At 45.3% G+C, this 22,349-nt stretch overlaps 1 protein-coding gene across 1 annotated transcript in view; it reads left to right on the forward strand.

The window, feature by feature from the left end:
• The window catches only part of Popdc3 (popeye domain containing 3), a 29,022-nt gene extending 14,449 nt beyond the window's left edge, over positions 1-14,573 (forward strand). The window contains exons 2-4 of the mRNA XM_050123953.1: positions 10,841-11,563; positions 12,500-12,608; positions 13,680-14,573. Of these exons, the coding sequence (XP_049979910.1) occupies positions 11,079-11,563; positions 12,500-12,608; positions 13,680-13,961 (876 nt within the window). The 5' untranslated portion in view covers positions 10,841-11,078 and the 3' untranslated portion in view covers positions 13,962-14,573. The remainder of the gene's footprint in view (positions 1-10,840; positions 11,564-12,499; positions 12,609-13,679) is intronic.
• Positions 14,574-22,349: the final 7,776 nt, after the last annotated feature.

Here is a 22,349-nt window from a genome sequence, read left to right on the forward strand (position 1 = left end):
AAAAACACACACTTATTATTTTAGTCGCTGTAGGTCAGGAGTCCAGGATCCTCAGCCCACGGCCTCACAGATCTGCAATCCATAGGGAAAATATATTTCATTTCTCATTTGAAATGCAGTCTTCCAAACTCTCAGATCATTGGAGGTTTATGTCTCCCTGTGACTATAGGACTAAGGTCTTAATAACCCTACGCACTGTCTTGTTGATTCAGGTCTTTTATCTCATAGAGACCACTTATCTCATAGAGACTGTTCAGGTAGATCACAACCTGGATGCTTGCCTTTCCCTGGTTCCACAGGAGCATAGCTCTGACCCTCACCCCTCCTCTAGTCTTCTAATTGAGTGCCACAGAACAGTCACAAGAGGGACTGTTTGACCATAATTTCCCATAGAACGTCTAATTAAGCAGACATCTATCTCATCCCACTCACCACTTCGCATCTTCCAAAAGTGGGAATTATACAGAGGGATTTATATAGAGGAGCTACATAGAGCACGCACAGAAATGGGGAGGGTGAATACTGAGGATTTATATAGAGGAGCTTCATAGAGCACGCACAGGGATGGGAGTGCAGATACTGAGGATTTATATAGAGGAACTACATAGAGCATGTACAGGGATGGGGAGGTCAGATGAATCTTTGAGGTGTGTGATAAAATGTGAAGATAATTAGGGATGAATGCCCTCTGTGATGTAGGGATCAGAGAAAGTGTGATGATTTCAGGGATATTACACACTGCTTAGTGAGGAAGATAAAAGATTCAGCTCAGTCTGCAGAGAGACGGGACAGGGTCTCCTCCATGCCCGGTGCAGCCTGCAGAGACAGGACAAGGTCTCCTCCATGCCCTAAGGGAGAGCCGTCGCTGGTGTGAGCCCTCTCAAACCCTGGAGGGCACAGAGATGTCTGATTTCAGTATATTCATGCATTTGATGAAGTATCATCAGAATATAGAATGAAAAAATTAAGTAGTATTATAATTACTTGGACAAGTGAAACTCTCTTAATGTCAAAGGAAAAATTATGCTTCCCTTGGTAGATTAGAGGGGCCTTGAGCCTCTGTGTTGGCCATTCCTGTAAGCAGAAACTAGACAGTGACACCTATGCCTTGGCTAGCAACTGATTGCCTGTGGCGCATAAATATCGTAGCCAACATCTTTCACATTTTGTCAGCTCTCTCTTCATGATCTTGGACGATTCTTGCATACTCCTATGCTAATGCATTATACATGTGCACTGTTCGCCAGCATCTTGCCAAGTTTCTCTACCCCATCTTCCTACTAAAGAGACTCCCTACCAACATTGTTCAATAGAAATAGAATGCAAGCAACATGTTTTTACAAAGATTTTACTGTTTTTACCTTTACGTGCTTTGCCTGCATATGTCCATGCACCATGAGTATGCGGTCGGCACAGAGGTCAGAAGAAGAAGTCACATCCCCTCGAACTTTAGGGATAGATGGTAATGAACCATCATGTGGGTGCTGGCAACTGAACATGGATTCTCTGGAAGAGCAGCCAGTGAGCTTAATAACTGAGCCTTGTCTACACCCCGCCCCTCCCAACACACATGTGATCTTTAACTTTCCCAGTGGCAACATTTACTTAAGAACACTGGAAATAGCTTTAATGGTAGATTTTGTTTAACTCACTATCTCCAAAGCACTCTCATTTCGAACCGTAATCAGTAAGAATTACGAGCAACACGTTCTCATTTCTCTACTGTCTTGAACCATCGTGAACAATGCGTCTCCCTAAGATGTGCTGCGTTTGTGTGGCTAACAGCTGCCCATTCCCAACACAGTTCCCGTAGTCCCGACTCTGGTCAAGAACGTTTAGAGAATCCAGTTCCAACCACCCATATGGAGACTCGTGACTGTCTGTAACTCCAGTTCAGGGGATCCGAGGCCATCTTCTGACCTCCATGGGTATCAGGCATGCACATAGTGCACAAATATACATGCAGGCAATAAATCATACACGTAAGATGAAAAATAAAAAATTTAAAAGGCCTTAAAATAGCTACAACCTGGCAAGTGCCTGTGAATTTACTTACTACGAAATATCCACAAGTCTTAGGCTCTTTTAGAATGATCAGCATGAGGAACAAAAACACCTTTTTTTGCTAAGCAAAGAAGACAAATGGAAACACTTGTGCTGGCTTTCTTTTACTGTGACAGGTATAAGAGTGACCAAATTACAAAGAGGGGAGGTTCATTCACAACGTTGGAGAGTTCAGTCTGAGGCTGGCTTATCCTTTTTATTTATTTATTTTTTTTTGGTGGCTGGATATGGTGGCTCATACCTTTAATCCCAGCACTCAAGAGGCAGTGGCAGAAAGAGCTACATGAACTAGAGGCCAGGCTGGTCTACATAGTCAGGTCAGGTTCAGGCCAGCCAGAACTATAAAATGAGACCCTATCTTAAAAAATGATTTATTTTATTTATGTCTGTACTCATGGATCTCTGTGACTATATGATTGAACGTGTGTGTGTGTGTGTGTGTGTGTGTGTGTGTGTGTGTGTGTGTGTGTGAAAGGGGTATCAGTGAAGGCTGAAAAAGCTTGATCTGGAGTTATGGGCATTTGCATGCTACCCAGTGCCTTAGCTAGGGTTCTTATTGCTGTGAAGAGACATCATGACCACAGCAACTCGTAGAGAGAAAACATTTAATTGGAATGGTTTACTTAAAATTTCAAAGGTTCAGCCCATTATCATTATTATAGGTAGCATGCCAGCATGGAGACAGATGTGGTGCTGGCTACATCGTGACTTTCAGGCAACAGGAAGTTGGCTGAGACACTGGAGGGTATCCTGAGCATAAGAAACCTCAAAACCCACAGTGACACACATCCTCCAACAAAGCCACATCTCCTTATAGTGCCACTCCCTATGAGATTACGGGGAGGGGGGGGACAATTATATTCAAACTACCACATCCAATATAGGCTCCAGGATGCAAACCTTGGACCTGTAGTGGTTTAGATGGGATGGCCCCCCATGGGCTTTTATGTCTGAACACTTGATCTCAATTGGTGAAACTGTTTAGGAAGGATTTGGAAGTGTGGCCTTGGAGGAGGAGGTGTAGGCTTTAGGTTTCACTCAGGGTAGGCTTTAAGGTTTCAAAAGCCCTCCAAGCTATCTCTCTCAGCTTCCTGATCTAAGCTCTCAGCTGCTGTCCAGCACCGAACCGGCCAGCTTGCTGCCCTTATTACCACCATGATAGGCATGGGCTCCAACCCTCTGGAACTATGAACCCCCAAGTAAACATTTCCTTTGCCGAGTCGCCTGGGCCACGTAGCTGATCTAGTCTTCATGACTGAGTAACAAGCACTCTTGCCTGTAGAATCATCTCTTCAGCCCCAGGGCTTTTGTTGTTGGGTCTGTGGTGAAGCAGCATTGGTAGGAAGGAGGTGCTGAGGCGAAGCTGCTCACCTCCTCGTAGCCAGACAGAAAGAAAAGGTAAGTGCTGGATGCCAACTTCCCCTCAAGGGCATGCCCCCATATCTGGAAACTGCTCAGTTGTCCCACCTCCTGAAGTTTCAGCCACCACCCTGGTAGCACCGAGTTGGGGTCTTGGTCTTTGTGTGGACATCTCAGAACCGAATCGTACCAGCAAAGAAGGAGAATGTGGGTCTTGACACTCCCTTTAAAATGCGGATTAAAATCGATAGTTTGTTCTCTGCAGAACGTTCTGGTTCCCTTCCTCCTCCTCTTGGATTAACCCTAGTTCTTCACCTTAATGGCCTATCAAAATCCCCAAGAAGACCATGAAAACACCCCCCAGCTGGAGCACGTAGCAGGCCTGTTAACAGTCTTTGAAGTTGGCACAAGCACAGACCTAGTGAGATCTTGAGTCAGCTCTGCAAGTCAGCACTACGTTTTGACCAGCGCTTGGAACCATCTCGTCCCATATTACTCTGAGTCACTTGTTTCAGATTACAGGGACTCGTAACGTGTTGCCCAATCCCTTGACTTATCCGCTAGAAAACAAGGTTAAAAATCACACAATACTTTCAGGCACAGTGAGACCATGGCCCTGGTGAGTAAAAACACGCACTGGCTAGCCCAGTCATCAGCTAGTGAACTATAGCCAGCACACCTCCCACAGAGACACAGCTGGGGACCCAGAGTGTAGCACCCAGGAGGCCGCATGGCAGGGCAGTAAGTCCTTCTGGAATGGCCAAGCTGATAAGTCCAGATAAATAAGGGTAATTCAGATGTCAATCATCTAACATTAGGGTGCCTAAGAATCACCTGGGAGCTTGCTAGAATGAAAAGGACAGAGTTGGCAGTTTGGCCGCCAAGGTGACTCTGTTGTGAGTGCTTTGGAGGACTTAAATGCCCTGCCGTGCTGCCTCATGGGTTCTAAGTCTTTGCATTAACCACTGCTCACTGTGAGAACAAGCATCCTTGACCGAGGCTGAGAGCCTTAATCCATGGATATAAACAAAATATTTAGAAGGCAGCTTGATAATATGTCCGCTTAGCAAAGCAACAGTAATAGGTTTTCTCCTAGACTTGTGTGTTTGCAGAAGCTGGGAAGCTAAAAGAGGGCAGGGCTTGGTGTGGGGGACAGTAGAACACATGTAACGTGAAGGTGGATGAGAGGAACACAAATGGTGGAAAGGTGAGCGAGGGTGTGGGGTAGGTCAGCCAGAACTAACACATGAAAAAGAAATACAGAAACCTAGTACTTTGTAGGCTAATTAAGATATGTAATTTAAGAAAAACCAGGGCTCAGTGGATTTAGTTTGAATCCCCAAAGCTCATAAAAGCCAGATGCATCTGTGTGTATCTGTAAACACAGCGCTCCTACAGTGGAGTGGGAGGCAGAGACAGAATTCCCAGGAGCTCACAGGCCAGCCAGCCTTGTGTATGCTACAGAGAACAACAATGGAACTCTGTTTCAAACAAGGAAGGGGAGGACCAAGCCCTGAGGTCATCTTCTGACTTCCACACATGTGCAGTGGTGCACACACATGCACACACACACACACACACATATACACACACAGTTTGAACAGAAGTACCCTGCATGAGTGGATAATGCCATTTCTGTAGCTATATGTTGGGAAAGGAATATCCTACAGCTAAACATGACAAATCTTTCTGAGTTGTTGACCAGGGGAGACCCCAAAAGCCCCCAAAGCAATGCAGACTATTACCATTGCTATTAGTTATGCCCCAGACCTGGACAACAAGACCCTATTGCTGAAGATGCCATATACTTTGGTTTTAGAACACAGAAAAATTAAGATGAAACTGAGCTAGAAGCTTCCTCCCTGCTGGCTTGCTCTCACGGTGTTGGAAGGGACCATGGAAGGTACAGGCTGCTGGGGTAGAAGAGTCATCAGTTGTCTTATCCAGCTGTTAACACTGCAAGGCACAATACTGACCTGCCAAGCAAAATGTGCCCACTGGTGCAATAGTGGCATTGTAGTTATGGGAGTAACCAACTGCTTTCTGATTAGATTTGAGGTCTGCTTACCAGGAAGGAATTCATGCCTTATACTAGAAACCTGGTCAAAAGCCCATGGATGGGGAGGTCCTAAATATACCCGGGATGAGGGAGGGCTACTACTGCTTGTTTACTTACTATTTACTTTTTAGACCAAGTCCCACTGTGTAGCCTAGGCTGGCCTCCAATTCATCCTCCTGCCTGTTGGGATTTCTGGAGTTGCCACCTTACCAAAGTTTCTGGTGCTATTTAAAGTAGAAGGAATAGGTGGTGCTCCCCTGCTTGTTGGGGACTCAGTGTCCTAGGCTCCCATCGAGAACAGAGGGCAGAGTGAGAGCAGTGGCTTCTAAGTCCTGGTAACGTGCAGCAGCAGCAGACTGGCGTGGTGAGGAATGCAAGTAACGTTTGAGCAGTTTGACCTTGAACAACTTACGTATCTTCTCTGAATTTCAAAATTCTCATCAGTAAAATTGAGATAAAATTACCTGTCTCACAGGGTTGTTCTAAGAGATTGTTTTTAAAATCTGCCTGGCACATAGGTACTTAGTAAATGTACCATCTTGAGGATAAGTAGGGAAAAAAAAAGACAGCTAAAGAAACTGAGAACTTGACATATGGAACACATACTGAAGTTGGGATCTGATTTTAATTAATGAGTAGGATATTGGAATGTTGAACTTGTGGGTTGCTTGGCAATCCGTACTAAGTCAGTAGCACTGGTACCAGGCTAGTTGTTATCTTAATCATAGCAGGAACGAAATGTTCTTAAGAAGCTCAAGATTGGGCACAGTTGAGGATTCCCTATGAATTTGGGGTTGGTCCAGATGTTTGGGGTGGAGAGAGATTCCCCAACTCATCAGTATGTTTGTGCTGAAGTGTCTCTGAGGTTGGGCTCTACCCTGTGTCTGTGTCCATCGGGCAAACAGAAGGTATTTCAACATCAAACATTAGGGCTGGAATATCCCAGCATATTCACCCAACACCCACTGAATGCCGGGGGGGGGTCAGGCACACAGTAACATCTGTCTCTGGCCCTGCTGCCCTTTAGAATTTCAGATCCTAGGGGAAGAATCAGTCAACATTAAATAATACAGCAAATGGTTTCGTGACTGACTGTGTCTCCAGAAGCAGACTTATGAATTGAGCAGTATAAGCAGATATAGCAGGTCTCAAACATCCATTGAGAGGTGCTTTAGTTTCCTGGCAGACCTGTTCCCTACACTCTAACACACTGGAGCATCCATGCTACAGGATGTAACCAACTTCCCTTTCACCTTCAGCCAGGGACTTCACTAGGCTGTGCCCAGCTCCCCAGGGACTTCATGAGGCTGTGCCCAGCTCTCGAGGGACTTCACAAGGCTGTGCCCAGCTCACCAAAGATTTCGCCAGGCTGTGCCCAGCTCCCCAGGTACTTTACCAAGCTGTGCCCAGCTCACCAAAGATTTCACCAGGCTGTGCCCAGCTCCCCAGGGACTTCACGAGCCTGTGCCCATATCCCCAGAGATTTCACCAGGCTGTGCCCAGCTCCCCAGGTATTTCACCAAGCTGTACCCAGCTCACCAAAGATTTTGCCAGGCTGTGCCAAGCTCCCCAGGGACTTCACCAGGCTGTGTTAAGCTCCCCAGGAACTTCAACAGGCTGTGCCCAGCTCCCCAGGGACTTCACCAGGCTGTGTTAAGCTCCCCAAGGACTTCAGCAGGCTGTGCCCAGCTCCCCATGCTTGGCATGATGGTTTAGATTCTGTGTCCCTCAGGCAGTGAGATAATAAATGTGAATGCTCTAAGCAGCTATGTGCAGGTCTGGGCTAATCTTCATCAGTGTACCACCAGAATTATCCTGCCTGCCACTGAGGATGCTCTTATCCTCTTATGCATCTTATTCCTTTATAATTCACAGTCCTAAAGATTCGGGAGAAAACCTGGATAAACCTGGAAGTACTTGGTTAGTTTGCAAGACTTTGTCTCCACCATTTGTAGCTTAGTGAACAAGACAAGTTCCTTGTACTTGGGCGTCTCCGCAGTTATTCACACACAACATGGCAAGGCCTGGGGGGGGGGGTCTGTGAGTCAGGCAGCTGGCGGATGAATCATGTTCGGCCATCAGAGCGATAGCAGCACATGGCAGAGGAACCTGTCCTGCCCATCACCTGCTCCTGTCAGTCCTTCCTCTTCTAATAAAGTACATCTGTTGTGGTGACTGGATAAAAACACACCAGGATGGGTGTGGAGTAATTCAATCAGGGCAAGTCAAAATGCTTCAGCGGTCCTGTGTCCAGGACGGAGAGAAGTCCTGGTAGGAACTCTAGTGCGACAGACGTAGGCCGGAAGCACAGCTCCTCCTAGAACAGTGCTGGATCAACTTCTGGAACACAGAGACCCGGACATATCCTCCAAGGCAAGCATCTTAAGGGGGGAGATTCCCCTGTGCTCCCTTCTCAATCACCATAAACGTTTTACACGGCCTTTCCCTTACCAGGATCATCTTAACATTTTGCTGAGGATAATAAATTTTTAAGGAAGTTCAAACCACAGTTCAGAGACCTTCTAGCAATTCTTTTCATACTGGTTTTCGTGGCTGGGTTGAGAATCCCGGTTTTAAAAGTAGAACAGAAGGAGTGACATTTGCAGGCTGGTATTTGCAGTTCTCACTCATCCTTGCATTTAAAAAGCTGTTCCTTGTTGTGACAGCCCGAGTAGTAGAGAATTGCCTGTGTTGCTTTTCCAAGAGCAGAAGCTGAGCATGCTCAGAATGCCGGTCGGCTTGTATCGTGGGTCTCACAGAGATCAACTAGGTCTGCGAGACGCTTGAAATGCCTTTTGAAACAAGAGAAAATCCCAATGGCACTCTAAGGTGTGTGTGTATCTACTAAGCCCTTTGTCCGTTCTTGCCCACCTCCTTCCTCTTTCTCTCCTTCCTTCTTTCTGATTCGCCTGGCGGGGCTCTCATTACTTGAGAAAAGGTTGAGGTTGAGGCGCGCTAGCAGCAGTGGCACCTTCAGTTCAGCTTCTGGTTCCGTGAGTGCTGACCTGTGCCTTCCCACTCAGTAAGACATGCTCGGTTCTGTGTGTGGAGTTGATCTTTCCTCCCAGACACAGCTGTGACACCTGGGACTTTAACAGGTGTCCCAGAAGACAGTAAAGACGGCATCCGCGTTCAAGGTTCTTGCGTGTTAGTGTTCTTTACGACTCAACCCAGAGGACCCTTCCCAATGGAGCCATCGCCAGTGAGGAAGTGGTGGGATGAAAGATCCCAGACCTCCATCAACAGGCCCAGTTCTCTCCAGACCCAGGGCCCATGTTAGCATTTTTTACAACATGAGTAGAGGTGCACAGTCAACAGTACCATTGGCCATCTGGTAAATGTTTAAGTGATGGGAATTAATAAGTATTTGTATGGATTTGATGTTAACCTGAACCACTGACCCAGAAAATTATGCTATCCTATACTATTATCTGAATCTTACTAAACAGTTCACAAACTATTATGCATTCTTAAAGATCTGTCGTTTCCTATGTTTCCTGGTTTGTTTGGGGCCTTATTTTTATTTTTTATTTTTTTGGTTTTTCTTTTTTTTAATTTATTTATTTATTAAAGATTTCTGTCTCTTCCCCGCCACTGCCTCCCATTTCCCTCCCCCTTCCCGAATCAAGTCCCCCTCCCTCGTCAGCCCAAAGAGCAATCAAGGTTCCCTGCCCTGTGGGAAGTCCAAGGACCACCCACCTCCATCCAGGTCTAGTAAGGTGAGCATCCAAACTGCCTAGGCTCCCACAAAGCCAGTACGTGCAGTAGGATCAAAAACCCATTGCCATTGTTCTTGAGTTCTCAGTAGCCCTCATTGTCCGTTTGGTTTTTCAAGACAGGGTTTCTCTGTAGCTTTGGAGCCTGTCCTCAAACTCACAGAGATCCACATTGCCTCCCGAATTCTGGGATTAAAGACGTGCACCATGTCACCACCGCCTGGCTATTGGGGGCCCTTATAAAGTCAGGTTTAAACCATCTTCCATAGAAGACCGTGTGAGTGGATCCAGCACAGGGACACTGTGCTGAAGTCCTGCTCTGCTGTGACCGTTGCGTACCCTGGATGTAACCCTGGCTCCTCTGAGACCCAAATTTTTCATCTATAAAGTATAAATACTGTAGCATCAGACGGTATCCCTCAAGAGAGGAGGAGCTCGGAAAATCGATGGGTTCATCATAATTACAAGGAGAGCTTGTTCAAAATACACATACCTGGGAACTGCCCTCAGTGATCCTTATTCAGTATCTGAAATGCATTATATTTAATATGGGGGAAATCTGTGATGCTCCACTTCAGTCACTGTGTCATGTGATCTGAGTTGCTCTGGACCACTGCTATAGAGACGAACTGACTATAACTCATTTCATCACCTCGCATCCAAGTTCGCAGCCTGTTGCTGTGGCTGAAACTTTACTTGGGGAGGAAAGGGTTCATTGCACCTCACAGTTAGTGTCCATCACCGAGGGAACTCCGGGCTGGAGCTCAAGGCAGGAACTGAGAGCCAAGAGCTGAAGGAGACCATGGAGGAGCGTGGTACTGACTTGCTCCCCATGGCTTACTGAGTTAGCTTTCTCATATAACTCCCGACCACCTGCCCAGGGCTGGCACCATCCATGGTGGCCCCGGGCCCTTCCACATCAATCACTAACCAAGAAAATGCCCCGCAAATTTGCCTTCCATCATCTGATGGAGGCAATTACTGAATTAAGGTTCGTTCTCAGGGGCAGGTCACATCTTGCTTCTTCGGTGGTCTGGGCTGGACTGTGGGAAATGAGCTTCCTCCTTCCTAAAATTCTCTTGTTCTCATCACCCCACCTCTACGTCCTGTCTGTTTGACCTGCCTATACTTCCTGCCTGGCCAATCAGCGTCTATTTAAAACATGATTGACAGAATACAGACAGTTCTTCCGCACCAGACTCTAGTTTGCAAAAACTAAACCTGCACACCCTGATGAAGAAGAAGTAGCTAGCTGGGGCTGGAGAGATGGCTCAATGGTTAAGAGTACTGTCTGCCCTTCCAGCGAATATGGGTTCAATTCCCAGCACCACATGGCTGCTCACAACTGTCTGCAACTCCAGTTACATGGGATCCAACACCCTCATGCAGATATAGATACCGGCAAAACACCAATACACATAAAAAAAAAAAAATACATTAACAAAAAAAAAAAGAAATAGCTAGCCAATTGTAGTAAATATGCTTTTATTAGAAATTTAATTAATATCTGTGCCTAAAACATCCTGATTTCCTAACAATAGGAAGTCAATTTGCATAAGTAATGCTGTTGATTCATTAAGTAAAGCACCATTCATTCTATTTGCTCAATTAGATCATCTTCTGTCCCTTTTCTCTCACACAGGAAATAGCGAAATCTTTGAGGACTTGCTCTAAATCAGGAGCCCAGATGAGCTTAAGGAAAATGGTACTGAATCCGTAGATTTTAGGCTCTGTGCCCACTAAACCCGTCGTCAGGCCAGCTTCAGCATGTCCTGCTGTGTGAGGAGTAAGCAGTATTCGGTGATGGGAAAGCAAAGGACTCCGCTGCTGGCTTCAGTGTCATCTAAAGTGAACTGACAAGGGAGGCAGAGAGGACAGCCATGGAAAAGAATTCAAGTTTGTGGAAGAGCCTGGTGGCTGAGCACCCAGTCTGCACGGCCTGGAAGCAAGAGGCCGAAGGCGCCATTTACCACCTTGCCAGTATCTTGTTTGTAGTAGGTTTTATGGGCGGCAGTGGGTTCTTCGGGCTCCTTTACGTCTTCAGTCTGCTGGGGCTGGGTTTCCTGTGTTCCGCGGTCTGGGCGTGGGTAGACGTCTGCGCTGCTGACATATTTTCCTGGAACTTTGTGCTGTTTGTGATCTGCTTCATGCAGTTTGTTCACATTGCATATCAAGTTCACAGCATAACGTTTGCCCGAGAATTCCAGGTGCTGTACAGCTCGCTCTTCAAGCCCCTCGGGATCCCTTTGCCAGTCTTCAGAACGATTGCTCTCAGCTCTGAAGTGGTTTCTCTGGAAAAGGAGCACTGTTACGCCATGCAAGGGAAGACCTCCATTGACAGACTCTCCATGCTTGTCTCGGGAAGGTTTGTACCCTCCATACTCCGTCCTTCCCAATAGCGGTTGTCTGTGTTTCTTTGCTCTGTATTTTTCCATCTTGGGGCAGGATAGTCTTGGGTGGCATTAAGCACCCTGAGACTTGGAGAAATCTTTGAGACATGAATTATAGGTGCGGGTGTTTAGAGGAAATTGTTTACTTGAGTCAGGAGATAATCTAGTCTTTCATCTTAGAAATAAAGCTCACAAGCCATGAAACCGATGCATGAGTTTCGTTCTGTGGATGCAGGAGCTGCATTGTAGCTAGCCACCGAATGTCAAGAAGGACAAAGCAGCTTGAAAGGATAGACCCTTCACTGGGACACAAGCATTTTGTGTAGACTCTTCTGGCATTCTTCTACATAACTGGGAACTTTTGATTTTATATTATCAAATTTATTTAGTAGTTTCTAGCATCCACTCCCTTCTGTGAAGTGGAAGTGATGACTTCAAGAGTATGAATGTACAAATGCTAACCTTGGAAAAGTCTGAGTGGGCAAACAATAATATGTTTTTCATGTAAACGAAAAGATTAAACCTGTGACTCACAGGGGTGCTTGTAGCAGATCTCCACTATGCTCTTAAACCCTCTTCCACATGATCAGAAAATCTGACCGAGTGCACACAAGTCTTGTGCCAAATCACAATATCCAGATGGATGGAACACATCCATGTGCACCCTGATGATTTTTTTTTTTTTTTTGCTGAATTTCCCCTACGACTATTCCAGATGCTAAGCGAGGAGCATCAGTGCCTAGCTAGATTTTCTAGGGTACCAAAGTAGTATCTGCGTTCAATATTTGGTTCTTCCAAATTCACCAGAGAAGAAGTCACCAGAGGCTGGAAGGACATTCCCCCACACTACACGGCAAAGTGTGTACACACTTTCTTCTCCCCTTACAAGAGATGTTCTTGTGTCTTGCTAGGATCAGAGTGACGGTTGATGGCGAATTTCTGCATCACATCTTCCCCTTTCAGTTCCTGGATTCTCCGGAGTGGGATTCTCTAAGACCCACAGAGGAAGGCATTTTTCAGGTGAGGGCTGAAGAGGCTCCAGAGGCTCCATGGTAAACACCCCAGTCTTCTGAACAGACGAATCTTAGTTTTAAAGCAAGCATGTGTACACATAAAACAACATATAACACAGCCTTGATCTATATTACCTTTGGGATGCAGTTTGCTTCACGCGGCCTTCCCAATTCTGAGTCCTACTGACTGATGTCACAGTCACAAAGAGAACGGGGGTAGTTGTGGCAGGGAAGAGGCTGATGGCTACGGTCTAGATGTCCTGTGTTAAACCTCACATCTGGGGATTAACATGTGATAACTGAGATCTGACTTTCAACACTGTCAGTGGGTATGATAGTTTAGAATATGCCAAGAGGAGAAATTTTAAAAATGCTGATGGGCTTCAGTTATTTCTAAACTTACTGTCACTTCCAGCTGCCCTGTGTTGGTAGGCTTAGATAATCATTTCAGTTGGTTCCATTTATGGTGCTATACTGCTTCCTATAAACATGTTCATGCAAGTTCAAATTCATGTAAGTATGCAAAAGTGATATTAGTATTCCATATTGTACCAGAGAAAGGGTGTTAGTGTTAAAAGTCCGCGGTCTTCATATTTAGGTATGTTTCTCTGATATTAGCCAGCTCTATGCTTTCATTTTCATATCAAATAGCTCTGCAAAATGCAAGACACAATCAGGAGGAGCACTGTGCAAGTAATGTGATTAGATAAGAAGTAAATCATGGAGTTTAATTTATTTTAATACTTAATACCTTAAGTTTTTTGTAATATTTTTTAACCTAAGAGGATAGGAAGAAATTCAAATAAAATTTGGGGCAGAAGAACTTAGTTGAAGGAGCTAGAGAGACAGCTCAGTGGTTAAGAGCACTGGCTGCTTTTGCAGAGACATGGGTTCAGTTCCCAGCAACCACATAGCAGCTCATACCAGCTGTGACTCCAGTTCCAGGGGATCTGACGCCCTGCACACATGCGGTATACACACATACATGGAGGCCAAACACTCATACACATAAAAATAAACCTTTAATAACGGTGCTTGAATCTCTCGCTTTCTGGTTTATGTGTCTTCATGTTTTTAGGTAACCCTCACAGCAGACACTGATTGTCGGTATGTGTCTTGGCGGAGAAAGAAGCTATACCTGCTCTTCGCTCAGCACCGCTACATCTCCCGCCTGTTTTCCGTGTTGATTGGCAGCGACATTGCAGATAAACTCTATGCCTTGAATGACAGGGTATACACTGGAAGAAAACATCACTATGATATCCGGCTACCCAACTACTATCAAATGTCAAGTCCAGACTTTTCCAGATCGCCCCTAAGGGAACAGTTTCTCAATTCCAGACAGCACTGTAACAAATGACATCAAAACCTGAAGCTGTGTGATTACTATGAAAAAGACTTCATCATTCCCCAGCCCAGTTAGCACACTGATGTTTTTATAACTTAAATTCAGAGTCTAGATGCCATTGACAGCTGTTTGACTCAATGTCACTTCTGCACTGCAAATGAAATTTACAAATTTTCTTGTATTCCTTGTTCTTATAATGAGATAGGAAGATGAATAATGACAGGCAGTTTGCCCTTTTTTTTTTTCCGCATCAGAACTGAGAGAATGGAATTTCACGTTCTCCAATATTTTCTCAAACATGCCGTCTTGTACTGTTGGCCCAGGAGAAGCACTTAGCAAATGTTCTCAACATGAGAGCAGGTTGCCACTGTCCACAGACCCACTTCGAGAATCTGATTTTTTTGTTTGTTTGTTTGTTTGCAAGAATCTCTGTAATTTCCACTGTCGGTGTGGGAAGCAGTTACTTCTTTTCCATGTGAAGTTCTTTGACGTGACTAAAAAGCAGAATAAATGTAAGAAATGACAACGTGCCGATTTGAAGACTGCTTTCTTGCTCCGAACAAGTCCTGAGCTTATGCTCTACAGTGACCATTACAGGAGACGACTCACAGAAAGAAAAACTGCATGACAACACCTGAGTGGAAAGAACAGCCACAAACAGTAAGAATGCACATCTTTCGAGGTCCCTGCGCTCAGCTGCAGAGGCAGCTGTTAGACCAGGGGTGGGGGTGGGGGGTGGGGAATTCCACAGTGAATTCCCAGCCACGGAAGAAGAGATCCTCAGGTGCAGACCTGATCCCTGTCTTTAGAAAGCGGACTTCCTGAAGCTTGTATGCAGTGGCCCTCCATAGAAAGAGCCCTTACAGATTTGACAAATGGACCTTCTGCCCTGTTTGTGGCTCTGGGTTATAAGCTGGGCCCTGATGATAGCTTTATCTAGTGATAGCGGAGATTCATCCCTCACAGAGCTTACATCCTGGGGGCAGGAGAGAAGATAAACCAGAAAGGCTTCTGAATACAGAGTGATGGGGCCAAGGGGAAAGAGAAAGCAAAGCAGGCAGATGGGGGAGGGTGGCAGTGTGATTAAGGTGATGGGGGAAGGTCTCCGCCCGGAGAGGCCATGCTTACCAAAGACCTGGAGGAGAGAACCTTCTATGCAGATGCTGGGGAAGGGCCCTCTGAGCAGGGGGGAGCACATGCAGGGTCCTGGGCAGAGCACAGGGCCAGTGGGAAAGCCAGCGTGGCTGGAGCAGAGTGAGCACAAAGAGAAACTGTAGGAAGGTTGGGTGGGGCCAGTCATAGAAACTTGGACTTGTGTTCAGCAGCCACTGTGGGATTTGAAATAGAATAGTGATGTGTTCTGCCCTGTGATCACTTGGCCTGCTGAGAACAGGGGTGCGGAGGAGGGAGGAGGAGGGTGTTGTAGTGGAGGGGGGGAAGATTGGGAGTAAGAATCAGATGTCCCTGAACCCTGAACGTGAGTCAGAACTCAGTGGTCTGGCTTAGAGATACAGCTCTGGTATATTTAGCAGTCAATGGTCTCTGAACTTGTGAGGAGATGCCAAGTGAGAATGGATCAGGGCAAAAGTGGCCCCAGGACCTTACCAGGGAGGATTTCCTTAATAATCAGGGGTAGGGAGGAGTCAGTGCAGGGCACGGAGGAGCAGCCAGTGAGGCAGCAAGATCGCAAGGGAGTCTGAAGTTCCAGAAGCTGCATGAAGACACTGGTCACAGACCCGTTTCTAGAATCTGCTTTTTTGTAACAATCACTGACAAACGCAAGTCCCACTGTTTGTGCGGGAAGCAGCAGTTGCTTCTTTTACATGTGAAGTTCTCTGACGTAGCGTAAAAAGTAGCGTAAGTAGAAGAAATGACATGTCCATTTGAAGACTAGTGTCTTGCTACAAACAAGTCCTGAGCTTCTGCTTTACAATGACCATTACAAGAGGTGACTCCCAGAAAGCAAAATCACATCCCTGCACGCCTCTCACCTGGTGTTAAAATTATCAGTCAGTATTATCATCTGAAAGACACAAAGACCCAACTCTCCCTCAGAGTGACCGTGAAGAAAGAACAATGAAGGGTCCTAATGTGGCTGAGAGGTTGAATCTTGAGAGGTCTGGAATAAAGCATTGAACTGAGCCGGGAGGAAGTACACTGGTGAACTTCACCAGGAACCTTTTGGTAGCGAGGTAACAAAGAAGAGCTTGGTGAAAACAGACCAAAGAGGAATGGGGGACAAGGCATGGACGAGCAGAGCCAGGTTTGCTTTCTGAGCCCTTCTGATTTGAAGAGCGATGGAAAGAGATGCTCAGTCCCCTGAACGAGCAGTGGGATTCAAAAGGAAATGGCAACTGCTGGTGAAGATATGGAAAAGGCACCCACATATGCAAATGGCATGATCTCCAAGTAGGGGTGCCCTGCCTGAGTGCTGCCCTCGAGTGGGTGAGAGAAGATGGGGTTCAGAGTCCTTAAACAGGACCACAGCCATCACACAGACGGGAGGTAGAGTTGACGGAGCACAGCTGCAGGCAAGAGGGGTAGACGGTATGAGCATGACATGGCGCTTTCTCAGACACCTCCATGGTAAAGCCCGGAAGGGGCTGAGGAGAAGAGCGCTCAGTGCATCTACTGTCGATGGGACAGCACAGCAAGGTCTGTGTCACCAGTGTGAGTGAGCTATGAATAAGGCAAGTACAGCGTGAACTTGGAACAGCATGGGACATTTTCCTCTCTGACCACATGTGGCCACAGCAGTTCTTAAGCAAAGAGACACAGTCAGACACCGCGGCAGCCGTCTTCTGGGGTGGTCACACCTTCACCGTGGCTCTGGGAGAAAGTCGGGTCTCTGTGTCTTTAAGACTTGGTTGCAGTTAAGCAACAAATTAATTCCTACCTTACATTAATCCCAGGTAGTAATGTAATCCCTTAGGTCACACCAGGTAGTAATTTAGCAGGACTTAATTATCAGCTAGTTTAGGAAAGTCACCAAGAACTAAGTCACAATGTGATGGGAGCAGATCACACAGCAGGAAGAGGATCAACGTATAGGTGAGCTTTCAGAAAAACAGTTTTAGGAAAGGACACAAAAGGGTGGTTAGAGGGAGAGAAGGACAATGCGGGGACCCTCACCGTCTCCACTGTCACAAAGGTTGGTACTGTACTAACATGGGTGCTGTGATCTAGCACGTTTTTATTTACAGGTCGTCTAACCTGATAAAAAGCAAAACCAAAAGACCCTACGGTGAGCCCCTTGTAATTACACTATGTGTCTAATGGGAAGTGTCTAGAAAACTCTATTTTACTGTCTCAAAATATTCTGATCAGCCCAGATGGAAAGCAGAAATGGCTGAAACTAGAGAATACCCCTGAACGGCCATCCCGTGGTGCGCAGAGAATTTAATTTCTATTAAAACTGTGTTGATTTTCACCTCGGCCTAATCGTCCCCAGTCTCTCCTGGCTGGTGTGCAGGGTGAGAGACCCCGTATGCTCCCGTGCTAGAAACGCTTTGCGGTTCTGAACAGAAGACTGCCTAGTCGCAGATAAGTGGAGCCCTTCTTCAGAAAGCAATACGAATTTCAAATCAACAGAGCATTAAATAAGTTCAGGGGCTTACAAGCTAGAGACCCTTTGTAATCTTCCCATGTCACACGCTCAGAAAGCCGGTGCTTGTCAAGGGTTGACCCTGACTTTAAAGACATGGTGTGACTGCCTTAAGATTTTTCTGCCCTTAGTTTTGTGGCCAAGAGGGACTCTGAAGGGCAGTGAGAGGGAAAAGGAGAGATGGTGCCACAAAATGAGCCCACAAACACCCACACTGCACTCACAGTGAAATTCCTGAGGCTACAGATTCATCTCACAGGCCTTTACTTCACTCCCGTTCCCGGAAACAGATTTGACCATGCGCCCTGGACTCAATGCCTTAGGAGCTTGCTCCCAAGATTACTCTACTGTGAAGAACAGCCAGTGGGTCTCTGAGCACTTGTGCACTGGAGGAATGTTCTCACGTCTCCAATGAAGGCTCCCTGAGCTTCCAGGGAGCGGTACCTGGCACACGACAGCAGTTCTGCCAACCGTCTCACAACACAGGGAAATTCATGTGCTGTCCTCAGGACGAGTGCAAGGTGTATTGGGCTTACATAGCACACACTCAGAAGGGCAGAACCTATTGGACCAAGTACTCAAAACCATCCCCCATCTGTCCCTCCTTCCTTTTTCATCTCTGTTGAGCCTATTCTTGACAGGCATGGTGGCTCATGCCTGTTATCCCAGCACTTGAGAGGCTGAGGAAAGAGAAGCACAAGCTTCTGGTCAGCTACATAGGGGATATCAAGCCAGCCTGGGCTATGGAGAGAGATCTTCCTACAGAACAACAACAACAACAACAGCAACAACACACACATGGGGTAGGGAGAAGGCGGCGCAACACTACTTGAGGATATAGTTAAATGTTTGCCTAGCAAAATCCTAAATTCAATCTCTAGTCAAAAAAAACCAAAACAAAACAAACAAACAAAAAAACAACAACATAAAATCCTCCTGGCTTAGCTAAGAAAAGTCCTAAGACAAACAAAACCCTACAAAAGATGAGGGACATGAGAAGTTTGGCCTGACCAAGGACATAAACCTTCATGTGGTACTAGACAATGTTTTCTAATGGGTTCCATGTTCCCACAGATTGTGAATTGTTTAAAATATTAAACTTCAGCTGGGAATAATGGTGCATGCCTTTGTTCCCAGCATTTAGGAAGCAGAGACAGAGGCAGGCAGATCTCCATGAGTTTGAGGCCAGCCTGGTCTATGTAGCAAGTTCCAGACCAGCCAGGGCTACATAGTGAGACCCTGTTTAAAAAATAACAAGAAAAATTTCTCTAGAAATTAAGTCCAAAATTAACACTATTTTTTTTATAAAAGATAGTTTTAGTATATTTTGAGTCCAATTGATTTTATTTTTCATCCTACTAAAATGTAATACATGTATAAGCACAAATAAATATAGATGTAATGTGACAGACTAAAAGCATACCGTTATGAAAAAATGCAGCAATCGTACTTTTTCTCATCCTACCCTACCACCACCATCTTAATGACAGACTGTATATCTGATCCGAGCATAATCTGAAGTTTTATTATCATGCTAACACTGATCACCTTAAAAACCTACTCTCTATATTGAAGACTGACAGAGAAGATCAACAAAAGTACTTGTAATTCCATTTGCTTGCTCCTTGGAAGAATCCCATTTTATGTGTAGAGGTCGGAGAGTCTGGCTCACAGTAAATAGTAGCAATTGAGCCCAATTCTTCCAGTCCTTGCATTCTCCATAATCCTGTTTTCTTGACTTTGAGAACATTAAAATGTCCCCAATCTGAATTGAAGAAGAAATCAACGCCGAAATGCTAATTACACATCTTCCGAATTTGTCAGTGATTGCTTAGGAACGTTAGCCAAGCAGGCGCCCTTCTCCTAGATCAGCTGCGGCAGCTAGCTCCAAGTCAAATCAGTCTGTAAGGAAAATCACGAAGAACTCTGCGGGTTGGCCATCCGTTGGTAGAACAAAAGAGCACAGCCACGTTCTGTAAATTCGGGGTGGTCCGCTTTCACCGCAGATATTTCCACAGGTCATGTGAGGTATGTTTTCCCGGAAGCCTCTCTCACCTCAACCATCTGCCTTGCGCGCAGCCCATCACTCCCTGTAAGGAAAAATTCATTCACTGTTCAGTGTGGTTCTCAGTCCTTACTCTTCCCTGAAATAACACTTCATGCTCAATACAGCTATGTGAGCTGGAGCTTTTGCAAATACAAGCTGGCGAGGGCTCCAAGACATGGTGGGTATTTTTGGTGTGGCACAAGGGATTTCCAAGAAACAAGGTATTACAGAGATGGACGCTGGCTTCCTGGAGGCAAAAGCCCAGCCAGTGCACGAGTTCACATCTGTTCTGAGAGGGAACCCTCCCTTAATGTCCTCCCTGGCAGCAGCTTTGCCAACTACCTATCTCTCAGAAGAAAAGCAATTGTAACTGCTCTTGCATCAAATCCTCCCTCAATTGATTTCAATGGTGCAGTATCACCGGCAATTTCGGCATTAAGTAAAAACAGAGGGCCCATGAAAATGCCATTTACCCCCCTTGCTGAAACTGTTGGTAGTTTGAACAATACTTATTCCGGATATAGAGACCCGAAGAAGTTCTTGCATTCCAAGATGTCTCTGGTTGATTATTGGTTTGCTTAGAGATGTTTTGTGTTGGAAATACTGAAAAATAAGCGTAGGCCTATTAAAATTTTTGAAGAGTATTTGAGCAACTCCAGAACGTGAGCAGTTCAGCACTTCCCTTGGGGTGGGGCTGAGAGAGGCCGACAAGACAAACGGAAAAGATGCAGGATTTGAGTGGAAGGCCCCTACCGACTGTTAGCTGGTGGTTTCTGGCCATTGTGTACAGTGGCCTTTGATTTGCCACTAAGGAACTCAGCATACTGGCACGCTCCCCGCCTAATGGCATCCCTATTAATGTTTTCAAACAGAAACAGGCAATGGAGAATTATGCAAATTCTTCTGTTTTAAATGATAATTAAACAGTGTAATTGCTTGCTGTATTTTTTCCTAAAATGGGTAATTTGGGGGGAGCTCATCTGCCTTCCCATTGAACTAGGTCCTATGCTATTTTATTTATAACTAAAATTTTATGGCAAAAACTTGTCCCTAATTTAGTGTCTGGTACAGAGCAAATATGCTCCCTAAATTCTTATTTTAAGAAGTGAACTGAGAAGACACTAATCCAGCATGCACCATCGGCAAGCGCCTGTCTCCTAACCTGCCACTGACCTCTTCCACAGCTCACACCCTTCTCCAGCGAGGGCAGAAAACATTTTATCCTGCTACTTAAAAGAAGTTCCCAGCTGGGTGTAGTGGCACACATCTTTGACCCCAGCACTTAGGAAGCAGAGGTAGAATCTCTGAGTTCGAAGGCTGCCCGGTTTACAGAATGAGTTCCAGGACAGCCAGAGCTTCACAGAGAAGGCCTGTATTGGAAAACCATAAAAAAAAAAATTAAAAAAAAATAAAAAAAAAAGAAAAGAAAAGAAAGAAGGAAGGAAGGAAATTAGTTTACATTTTCTACAACAACTGTTTGTAATGAGTCTATTTTCGTTTCTCCCTTGATCAAGTTGTTCAGGATTGTTTATCGGTTTCTAGTTCCTCTTGGATCTGGTTTCTGGTCCTCTGGACTTGAACCTCTATGGCCCTGTCCTTGGCTCTGACACGCAGAGATCTGCATTCTTCCTCCACTGCAGACTGACCTTAGGCATTTCCTACCACATGACCACTGGAGGTGAATTAGTCAATGTACAAATAAATGAGTGGGTTCTGAAGGAATCTCAGGTTAAACACCTTCATCCCTTCATCTCTCCTTCCTCCTTGCACGCCTTTATCATATTGTTCCTGCTCTGCCATTAATCACCTAGATGGGAGAGTGGAGGAGAGGAAGAGTGGAGACTAGGTGGATGGGCAGAGGAGTGGGATGCCATGGTCAATGGGCAGGTACTATAAATTCGAATGATCCAGCGTGGAAGGATGTTAAGTGCCAATAGTCATTTATTCCTTGCATTAGAAAATATTGTGACTGTATTATAAAAAAGTTGAATGGAAGAACCTAAAATGGCAATTCCACTATCATAAGCCATTGCTATTGACATGTTGAGTTTTTTCCTGTCTTTCTCATTCATAATAAAACACAATTTTTAAAAACTACATGCTATTTCTTCAATGGAAAAATATGTATTGTTTCTTCTATTGCAAGTACACTCAGTTTTTCGATCACCTGACATTGTTCCAATTGTATATGAATCACATACTAATTATACTAGATATGAAGGTAAAATTAGACAAACCCTGGCCTCCAGTACTTTACATGTTAGAAGAAGGAACAAGACTGGAACCTAACTTTGTAAAAAAGTAGCAAGCGACTGATGCCTTGAGAGACAGACAAACTGTTCTGGGGCAACAAAACACCCGCAACGCCACTTTATAAAAGTTAAGAGAACATTTTAGGATGTAGGTATAGGCAAGAACTTTTTCAAAAGGACTCCAGATATTTAAGAAATAATTCCAAGAACTGACCAATGAGACTTCGTGGATTAAAATGCTTCTGCTCAGTAGAGTGGAGAGACAGGGTATGGAATTGGGAGTGGAGGCATCTTTGCCATCTTTACACATCTGATGGGATTCATATCTGGAATCATAAAGAACTTCAAAAATTAAACACCAGAAAATATTAATAATAGGAAAATGACCAGACCTGAAAGGAAACTACAAACGACCAATACGCATTTGGAAATGTTCACTACCCTTAGCCACAAGGGAGAGGCACATGAAGTCAATGATTTCATCTCACCCCGGTCTA

The sequence above is a fragment of the Alexandromys fortis genome, unplaced genomic scaffold (genome assembly GCF_014885135.2).
Source record: "Alexandromys fortis isolate MF-2015 unplaced genomic scaffold, M_Fortis_MF-2015_v1.1 scaffold_211, whole genome shotgun sequence".
Taxonomy (NCBI): Eukaryota; Metazoa; Chordata; class Mammalia; order Rodentia; family Cricetidae; genus Alexandromys; species Alexandromys fortis.